Source organism: Peromyscus californicus, unplaced genomic scaffold (assembly GCF_007827085.1).
Source record: "Peromyscus californicus insignis strain IS unplaced genomic scaffold, ASM782708v3 Scaffold_7__1_contigs__length_154581171, whole genome shotgun sequence".
Taxonomy (NCBI): domain Eukaryota; kingdom Metazoa; phylum Chordata; class Mammalia; order Rodentia; family Cricetidae; genus Peromyscus; species Peromyscus californicus.
In genome coordinates this window covers 63,065,250-63,076,076 of record NW_026294595.1, presented here as the reverse complement: position 1 = coordinate 63,076,076, position 10,827 = coordinate 63,065,250, and the positions used below count along the sequence as shown (strand labels likewise).

Below are 10,827 nucleotides of genomic sequence, written 5' to 3'. Positions count from 1 at the left end.
ATGAAGGAACACAATCTCACAGTAATGACTGAATTCATCTTAATGGGCATCACTGACAGTTCTGAGTTGCAGGCCCCATTATTTGGGCTGTTCCTTGTCATATACATGACCACAATGGTTGGCAATTTGGGAATCATTATTCTTACCACAGTGGACTACCATCTGCAAACACCTATGTACTTCTTTCTCAGACACCTGGCTATTACAGATCTTGGATATTCTACTGCTGTGGGACCCAAAATGTTGGAAAATTTTGTTGTAGATCAAAACACAATATCATTTAAACTTTGTGCCACACAACTAGCTTTCTTTCTTGTATTCATTGGTAGTGAGCTATTTATTCTATCAGCAATGTCCTATGACCGCTATGTGGCCATCTGTAAGCCTCTGCTTTATACTGTCCTCATGTCACAAAGGGTATGTTGGGTTCTTATGGCAATGCCCTATCTCTATTGCACATTTGTGTCTCTTCTCATCACAGTCAATATTTTCACTTCATCCTTCTGTGGCTACAATGTCATTAATCATTTCTACTGTGACTGCATCCCCTTGCTGTCTCTACTCTGTTCACATGCAGAGGAAATAGCATTTATTGTTATGATCTTTGCAGCTTTTGATTTAATCATCTCTCTCCTTGTCATCCTAGTGTCCTACATGCTTATCCTCACAGCAGTTCTAAGGATGAACTCAGCAGAGGGCAGACGCAAGGCTTTCTCCACCTGTGGGTCCCATCTAACAGTGGTGACAGTGTTCTATGGTACTTTGATATTTATGTATGTGAAGCCTCAGTCTAGTAATTCCACTGACATTGATAAGGTGTCTTCAATCTTTTACACCCTGGTTATCCCCATGTTGAATCCCTTGATCTATAGTTTGAGGAATAAGGATGTAATCTCTGCCCTCCATAGGACTTGGAGAAATATTTGCAATATCTTTTCTTAGAGGTTTCATGCAACATTAATCCTATGTATCTGGGACAAATGTGAACCATTTCTAAGAGGGTACAGAAAACACATAATGCTCAATCTATACTTAAATATTGGGATTGTCGGTTAAGATTTAAATTTATATGTGCCATAGATATTTCACTAAATATTCATGAAAAGATTTTGTATTCATTGAGAAGTGTTGTTTTATAGTATAATAATTAAGTATCTACAGTACAAAATATGTTTAGGGTCTCAATATCATAGAAGTAGAAACCACAGTTGTATAATGTGTTTCACTGAGGAACAACTATAGGTATAATAGAGGGATAATATATTATATGTTATTTGTAAATGATATTTCCCATCTTTACAGTTTTGGCTTTATCTACATTTGTGTTTTGAATAACTGTTTTGTATAATGGTCACTCTTTTTGAACTCTCAAAATACAAAAATTATTACTTAACACACAGTTTATTGGTCATTATATGTTTGTACACATTTGCCAATATCACACTTTTAAAACTAACATTAGGTTTTTGTGGTCCACTAAAGGAAGAATTTGAGTCGTTTTTTTTTTCATTTTTTTATACAATAGTGATTCAGAAAAATTAAGAAATCTTGAATGAAAATATAAATTATTTAAGGATTATGAGAATGTTTGTTGAAACACATTTTGTGATCTTAGCTTTATAACATACCTAATGGGGGCACATTTGTTTTTCATTTAAACAGTCATTAAGATCATTGAAAAATTATTTTTTTAAAGTTTTTATTATATTTGACAATATAATTTAATTCTACATATCAACCATGGATTCCCTTGCTCTCCGCCTCCCGTCCCCCTCCCTTTTCCACCAGCCCACACCCCATTCCCATCTCCTCCAGGGCAAAGACTCCCCCGAGGATTGAGATCAACCTGGTAGACTCAGTCCAGACAGGTCCAGTCCCGTCCTCCCAGGCTGAGCCAAGTGACCCTGCATAAGCCCCAGGTTTCAAACAGCCAACTCATCACTGAGCACAGGACCTGGTCCCACTGCCTGGATGCCTCCCAGACAGATCAAGCCAATCAACTGTCTTACCCATTTCAAGGGCCTGATCCAGTTGGGGGCCCCTCAGCCATTGGTTCATAGTTCATGTGTTTCCATTCATTTGGCTATTTGTCCCTGTGCTTTATCCAACCTTGTTCTCAACAATTCTCGATCATATAAACCCTCCTCTTTCTCACCAATTGTACTCCCTGAGCTCCACCAGGGGCCTAGCCATAGATCTCTGCATCCAGTTCCCTCAGTCATTGGATGCTGTTTCTAGCGCAACAATTAGGGTATTTGGCCATCCTATCACCATAGTAGGTCAGTTTGGGCTGTCTCTCGACCATTGCCAGTAGTCTATTGTGGGGGTATCTTTGTGGATTTCTGTGGACCTCTCTAGCACTTTGCTTCTTCCTATTCTCATGTGGTCTTCATTTACCATGATCTCCTATTCCTTGTTATCCCTCTCTGTTGTTGATCCAGCTGGGATCTCCCGCTCCCCCAAGCTCTCTTTCCCTCGACCCTCACCCTTCATTACCCCAACACGCATCCAGGCTGTTCATGTAGATCTCATCCATTTCTCTGTCATTGGGCAATCCCCATGTCTTTCTTGGGGTCCTGTTTTCCTTGGGGTAGCATCCCTGGTGTTGTGAGTAGCAGTCCAGTCATCCTTGTTCGACATCTAGTATCCTCCTATGAGTGAGAACATACCATGTTTGTCTTTCTGAGGCTGGGTTACCTCACTCAGGATGATTTTTTCTAGATCCATCCATTTGCCTGCAAACCTCAGGATGCCATTGTTTTTCTCTGCTGAGTAGTATTCGATTGTGTATATGTACCACATTTTGTTTATCCATTCTTCAGTTGAAGGGCATCTAGGTTGTGTCCAGGTTCTGGCTATTACAAACAATACTGATATGAACATAGCTGAGCAAGTGCTCTTGTGGTATGATTGAGTATTCCTTGGGTATATGCCCAAGAGTGGTATAGCTGGATCTTGGGGGATAATAATTCCCAATTTTCTAAGAAAGCAACATATTGATTTCCAAAGTGGTTGTGCAAGCTTGCATTCCCACCAGCAGTGGAAGAGAGTTCCCCTAGCTCCACATCCTCTCCAGCATAAGGTATCTTCAGTGTTTTTGATCTTAACAATTCTGACAGGTGTAAGGTGGTATCTCAGAGTTGTTTTGATTTGCATTTCCCTGATAATTGGGGATGTTGAGCAATTCCTTAAATGTCTTTCAGCCATTTGAGTTTCCTCTGTTGAGAATTCTCTGTTTAGTTCAATAGCACATTTCTTAATTGGAATGTTGGGCATTTTGATGTCTAATTTCTTGAGTTCCTTATATATTCTGGATATCAGTCCTCTGTCAGATGTGGGGTTGGTGAAGACCTTTTCCCATTCTGTAGGCTGTCGCTTTGTCTTGTTGACCGTATCCTTTGCTCTACAAAAGCTTCTCAGTTTCAAGAGGTCCCTTTGATTGATTGTTTCTCTCAGTGTCTGAGCTACTGGTGTTATATTTAAGAAGTGAACTACTATGCCAATGCGTTCAAGACTACTTCCTACTTTCTCTTCTAGCAGGTTCAGAGTAGCTGGATTTATGTTGAGGTCTTTGATCCACTTGGACATAAGTTTTGTGCACAGGGATAGATATGGATCTATTTGTAGCCTTCTACACATTGATATCCAATTATGCCAGCACCATTTGTTGAAGATGGTTTCTTTTTTCCATTGTACACTTTTGGCTTCTTTGTCAAAAATTATGTGTTCATAGGTGTGCGGATTAATGTCAGAGTCTTCAATTTGGTATCATTTGTCCACATGTCAGTTTTTATGATAGTACCAAGCTGTTTTTATTACTGTAGCTCTATAGTAGCGCTTGAAGTCAGGGACGTGATGCCTCCAGAGGTTGTATTATTGTACAGGATTCTTTTGGATATCCTGGGCTTTTTGTTTTTCCATATGAAGTTGAGTATTATTCTTTCTAGTTCTGTGAAGAATTGTGTTGGTATTTTGATGGGAATTGCATTGAATTTGTAGATTGCTTTTGGTAAGATTGCCATTTTTACTATGTTAGTCCTGCCTATCCATGAGCATGGGAGATCTTTCCATTTTCTGACATCTTCAATTTCTTTTTTCAGAGACTTAAAGTTCTTGTCATATAGGTCCTTCACTTGCTTGGTTAGTGTTACCCCAAGGTATTTTATATCATTTGTGGCTATTGTAAAGGGTGATGAATCTCTGATTTCCTTCTCAGCCTGTTTGTCAATTGTATGTAGGAGGGCTACTGATTTTTTTTGAGTTGATCTTGTATCCTGCTATGTTGCTGAAGGTGTTTATAAGTTGCATCAGTTCCTTGGTGGAATCTTTGGGGTCACTCAAGTATACTATCATGTCATCTGCAAATAGGGAAAGCTTGACTTCTTCCTTTCCAATTTGTATCCCCTTAATCTCCTTATGTTGTCTTATTGCTCTGGCTAGAACTTCAAGTACTATATTGAATAAGGATGGGGAGAGCAGACAGCCTTGCCTCGTTCCTGATTCTAGTGGAATTGCTTTGAGTTTCTCTCCATTGAATTTGATGTTGGCTGTTGGCTTGCTGTAAATTGCCTTTATTATGTTTAGGTATGTTCCCTGTATTCCTGTTCGCTCCAAGACCTTTATCATGAAGGGGTGTTGGATTTTGTCAAATGCCTTTTCTGCATCTAGTGAGATAATCATGTGGTTTTATTCTTTGAGTTTGTTTATATGGTGTATTACATTGACAGACTTTCGTATGTTGAACCACCCTTGCATCCCTGGAATGAATCCTACTTGATCATGGTGGATAATTGTTTTGATGTGTTCTTGGAGTCTGTTTGCCAGTTTTTATTGAGTATTTTTGCATCAATATTCATGAGGGAGATCGGTCTGTAGTTCTCTTTCTTTGTTGTATCCTTGTTTGGTTTAATAATCAGGGTAATTGTAGCCTAATGGAAGGAGTTTGGTAATGTTCCTTCTGTTTCTATTGTGTGGAACAATTTAGAGAGTATTGGTATTAACTCTTCTTTGAAGATCTGGTAGAATTCTGTAATGAAACCATCTGGTCCTGGGCTTTTCTTGGTTGAGAGACTTTTAATGACTGTTTCTATTTCCTTAGGGGTTATTGGACTATTTGGTTTATCTTGTCTTGATTTAAATTAGGTATGTGGTACCTATCCAGAAAATTATCCATTTCTTTTAGATGTTCCAGTTTTGTGGCGTTGAGGTTTTTGAAGTACGACCTGATGATTCTCTGGATTTCCTCAATTTCTGTTGTTATGTCCCCCTTTTCATTTCTGATTTTGTTAATTTGGATGCTCTCTTTCTGTCTTTTGGTTAGTTTGGATAATGGCTTGTCTATCTTGTTGATTTTCGCAAGGAACCAACTCTTTGTTGCATTAATTTTTGTATTGGTCACTTTGTTTCTATTTTATTGATTTCAGCTCTCACTTTGATAATTTCCTGGTGTCTATTCTTCCTGGGAGACTTTGCTTCTTCTTATTCTAGAGCTTTCAGGTGTGCTGTTAAGTCACTAGTGTGAGATTTCTCCAACTTATTTATGTGGGCATTTAGTGCTATGAATTTCCCTCTTAGCACTGCTTTCATCGTGTCCCATAAGTTTGGGTATGTGGGGTCTTCATTTTCATTGATCTCCAGGAAGTCTTTAATTTCTTTCTTTATTTCCTCCTTAACCCATTGGTGATTCAGTTGAACATTATTCAGTTTCCACAAGATTGTAGGTTTTCTGTAGTTTTTGTTGTTGTTGAAATCTAACTTTAAACCATGGTGCTCTAATAGAACACAGGAGGCTTTACCAATGGTTTGTATCTGTTGAGATTTGCTTTGTGGCCAAGTATGTGGTCAATTTTAGAGAAGGTTCCATGGGGTGCTGAGAAGAAGGTATATTCTTCTTTTGTTAGGATGGAATGTTCTGTAGATATTGATTAAGTCCATTTGAGTCATGACATCAATTAAGTCCTTTATTTCTCTGTTAAGTTTCAATTTGGGAGATCTGTCCAGTGGTGAAAGTGGGGTGTTGACGTCTCCCACTATTAATGTGTGGGATTTTATATGTGGTTTAAGCTTTAGTAATGTTTCTTTTACATATTTGGGTGCCCTTGTGTTTGGGGCATAAATGTTCAGAATTGAAACTTCATCTTGGTGGATCTTCCCTGTGATGAGTATGTAATGCTCTTCTTGATCTCTTTTGATTGATTTTAGTTTGAAGTCTATTTTGCTGGATATTAGGATGGCTACACCCACTTGCTTCTTAAGACCATTTGATTGGAAAGTCTTTTCCCAGCCTTTTATTCTTAGGTAGTGTCTATCTTTGAATTTGACATGTGTTTCTTGTATGCAGCAGAAAGATGGGCCCTGCTTTCGTATCCATTCTGTAAGCCTATGTCTTTTTATAGGTGAATTAAGTCTATTGATATTAAGGGATATTAATGACCAGTGAGTGTTCATTCCTGTTATTTTTTGTTGGTAGTGTGTGTGTGTACTTCTCTTCTTTGGGATTTACTGCTGTGGCTTTATCTATTGCCTTTGTTTTTGAGGGTGTATCTGACTTCCTTAGGTTGGAATGTTCCTTCTAGTGCTTTGTGTAGGGCTGGGTTTGTGGATAAGTATTGTTTAAATATGGGTTTGTCTTGAAATGTCTTGTTCACTCTGTCTATGACAATTGAAAGTTTTGCTGAGTATATTAGTCTAGGCCGGCATCCATGGTCTCTTAGTGTCTGCATTACATCTGTCTAGGTCCTTCTAGCTTTCAAAGTCTCCATTGAGAAATCGGGTGTTATTCTGATGGGTTTGCCTTTATAAGTCTCTTGGCCTTTTTCCTTTGCTACTCTTAATATTCTTTCTTTTTTCTGTACGTTTAGTTGTTTAATTATTATGTGGCGAGGGGACTTTTTTGGGGGGTCTAATCTGTTTGGTGTTCTGTAGGCTTCTTGTATTTTCATAGGCATTTCCTTCTTTAAGTTGGGAAAGTTTTCTTCTATGATCTTGTTGAATATATTTTCTGTGCCTTTGAGTTGGTATTCTTCTCCTTCTTCTATCCCTATTATTCCTAGGTTTGGTCTTTTCATGGTGTCCCAAATTTCTTGGACCTTTTGGGTCATGTCTTTGTTGGCTTTAGTGTTTTCTTTGACTGATGAATCTATTTCTTCTACCGTATCTTCAACGCCGGAGATCCTCTCTTCCATCTCTTGCATTCTGTTGGTTATACTTGCATCTGAAGTTCCCGTTCGTTTACTCAGATTTTCTATTTCCAGCATTCCCTCTGTTTGTGTCCTCTTCATTTTTTTCAATTTCCCTTTTCAGGTCTTGGACTGTTTCCTTCATCTGTTTCATTGCTTTTTCATGATTTTCTTTCAGGGCTTTATTGTTTTCTTCCAGGGCTTTATTGTTTTCTTCTACTTTATTTGTCCTTTCCTCTAGTTTATTTATAGCATTCTTCCAATTTTTTGTTTGTCTATTCCTCTATATAAGCCTCTACCTTCTTCATTAGTTGACTAGGTTTACAGTACTAGGAATGATTTCCTTTCTGTTGAGGGAGCCTCAGTCTGCCAAGATATGAGAGCTACTATTGTGTGGGAGCCCGTTCTCGGGTTCCTTGTGGCTTTACCCAGCAGGTCCGCATAGAGGATGATTAGGACCACGGGCCTGAGTGCAGGTGTCTAGGATGGTCTGCACTTGGCTGTGCTGGTGGAGGAGGTCTTTTGCTCCACCCCCTGGCGTCTCTATAAAAACCCTGGGGCAGAGACAGTCGGGGCCCGTTGGAATAGGTTCCAGGCCCTCTCGAGGCTATTCTTTATTTTCTATCTGTTTATCTCTGCAAGATTCTCCAAAATAAATCCTTCTATCTAATATTTCCTGCTGCTCGCACTCAAGAAAACTCTGGGGAACTGTGGGGGTGGTTGGGTAAACGCCCCACAGAATGGTGCCATGAACAGGGACTAAAGAAAAAAGAAAAAAATAGTGACTAAAGAAAAAAGGGGGGACTAAAAAAGGCGGGGACTAAAGACAAATGAACAGGGACTAAAGACAAAGTAATAGGGACTAAAGATAAAGGAAAATAATTGTTTTATTACAGAGTTTTTGGCGAAAGTGCTAAGTCAGCCCTGCCAGTGGATAGGCATGCCGGTGTTATGGAAAATATATATTTTATATATATTATTGAGAGGCAGGGGTTTTATCCTCAAGAGAAAAGGAAAGCGGACTGGAAGGATGTCCGATGCTGCAGCGAAATTCTCTTCTGTCAAAATTTTCTATCTTCTATCCCTTTCTCAATTTCTATCTGTGAAAAATAAGGCATAGGGTAGTAATATAGTGTAGGAAAAACTTAGAAGTGCAAGATTGTGTAGGAAAAAATAAGGCAACTAGACAGAAAAACTCTTCAATTTTCTATCTTTGGGGGCTATGAATGCAAACTGGGGGAAAAAATCTTTCTTTGGGGTTTACAGGTAGTAAAAAAGCTCTTCTCTGAGCTTATGGGGAAGAAAAAGTTTACTATGGAAGCTTTTGACCTGGGGACAGCTGAAATGCTAAATCCAAGCAGCAGGAGAAAGTGATTTCTCCCTGAGGCAAAAATGGGGGTGTAAAAAGCCAAAAAGTTTAAAGTTGGGAAATTTTGGTAAAAGTTGGTCTTTCTCTTGGGGGAAAAAATCTTTCTCTTAAACTAAAAGCTTTTCTTGGAAAATTTGGGGGGAAAAACTCTCTAAAAAGCCTTAATCTTACTCAAACTAAAAGCTCTCTTAAACTTAAACTAAAGCCTTTAACTTTCTCTCTCAGAAGGACAAAAATTAGAATCACCTGAAGATATTAGTATGGGGACCACCTGTGATTAGCTCAAAGAGAAAACAACAAACCTCTTAAGACAGCAAAACCTAAGTTCTCTTTCAAGCTTTAAAAATCCTCCCTGCAATGCAGGAGGCAGGGACAAGTTCCTAAAAACCTCTTCTAAGCTCTGTCTCTTCAAACTGGTAAAAGACAGTGGGTCAGAGTACCCTGAGGGAAACGTTTGGGAGAGTGTGGGTAAAGAGCTACAGAGAGCCCAAAAGGGCCGGAAACTTTACCTGGGCCGGAAACTTTACCTGAGAAAAGCAAAAAAGCCAAGCTTTTCAGTTATGCCCAGCTGAGGCATCAAGGGGTTTTGTTTCTAAGTGAGCATTTCAGAATAAAAAAGTGCTCCCAATTGTCCTAAGCAAAGATCCCCTGAAGCAGTGCAAACTGTTAGCATTGTATCCTCGCTTCTGACCAAAAACCCAGAGGTGACTGGCCAGCGTCTCTGAGTTGGAATGCATTTCGGGGACACTAGGGTTCCTGCAGTGGTAAACTTCCTGGAGCACAGAGCTGAGGCAGGAAGGTGCAGGACCCAGGGGAAGATTGCTAATGAACAAACAAAGCTAAAGCCGGTGGGAACGGCACATTTTCCCACTTTTCTACAAGTCCCGGGTTTATAGGTCCACAGCTGCAAAAAGAAATGAGAAAAAAACTTTTCTATCAGAGTAAGGACCTTTCTGGGAAAACAGTAAAGCTGAACTGTGCCTGAAGCAGTTGTGCTGCTGAGTCAGAATGCTGTCTGGGGAAAGAGCCCAGCCAGGGCAGAATAGAACTATCCAGAAGTAAAGCTTTCTTTTCAGTCAGAGAAAGCACCTCTTTGAGAAAAGCTTTGTTTCAACTGACTCCCATGAGATGGAGTATAGCCCTAAGGGGTGATTGCCTCTGGCATAAGCTCTGTCCTTGAACACCCAGACAAGCAAATGCAACCCACTGGGGGACTGGGCCAGGTGAAGGCCTGATGAGGCAAAACGCCTGTCCCTAATGGGAGTTTAGAAATGGCAAAAATCTCCCTTGTTAGATTTTCAGTCTGTACGTAAACCACACAGACCCCGAAAACAGAAACGGACAAAAAGCCCCTACCTTCAGTAGCAGGGAAAGCTGCCACTGTAGTGTTGGAAACTGTTTCTGGGGTAGCGGGATAAATTGAGACCAAACTGGGAACTGTCTGGGAGAAAGACTCTGAAGAAACAGAAGGAACATAATCCACCTCAGAAAAATATGACCTGAAAAAGCTGCTAGAATTTAAGGCAGATTTGGGGAGAGAAAAAAGCCCCTACCTCCAAAGGCAGATAGCAGAGGAACAGAGCCACAAACAGATAGCTGAAGCTCTGCATCTGGGGGGGAAGGAACAAGCAAAATGAGAATAGATCCGTGGGAGAAAATCTCTCCAAAGGAGCTATGGAAAAACTCTGTCGTGAATGTTTTTCACTGACTGGCTAAGACAAACACAAGCCCTGAGGAAAGTTGCTATCAGAAATGCCAGCCTCAATGCCGGCTAACAAGGCAGGTGCAGTTCTGATTTGGGGGCCAGTGTCAAATGAAGGAGAGACACCTGTTAAAGCCAGCTAAGGAGAGACCAGAACCCTCCCAATGTGCCATAATTGAAAATGTAAAATGCTTGTTCAAATCTCCTGTTGCAAAATCAAAAAACTTTGTTCAAACCTCCCGGAGAAGAATTTGTAAGCAAGTCTGGTAAAAAGAGAACCAGTTGACTCTCAGACCCGAAAAGAACTATGAGAAATGACTGAGGGGAAATGATATAAGGAAAATGATATAAGGGACTGATATGGGACTGATATTATTATGGACTGATAATGCTTTGTGGGCCATATTAGAGCTCACTCCAATCTTCCTGGTCCTTTAGCTGAGGGTAATGCAAAATAGAAAGATCCCTGCTCGGGATTATGGAGGGGTCCTGATCCTGTTTTAATATGGGGTCGAGGACATGTTTGTGTTTTTTCACAAGAGGAGAATGAAGCTCGGTTGTTACCGGAGCGTCTGGTA

At 40.0% G+C, this 10,827-nt stretch overlaps 1 protein-coding gene across 1 annotated transcript; it reads left to right on the top strand.

The window, feature by feature from the left end:
• LOC128101833 (olfactory receptor 8K3-like) lies at nt 1–942 on the top strand. Its single transcript, XM_052725237.1, has one exon. The coding sequence runs from the start codon at nt 1–3 to the stop codon at nt 940–942; it is 942 nt and encodes a 313-aa protein (XP_052581197.1).
• Nucleotides 943–10,827: the final 9,885 nt, after the last annotated feature.

What these genes read in the sequence shown, in the direction of transcription:
- LOC128101833 (XM_052725237.1), top strand. Translation starts at nt 1, where the DNA reads ATGAAGGAACACAATCTCACAGTAATGACTGAATTCATCTTAATGGGC.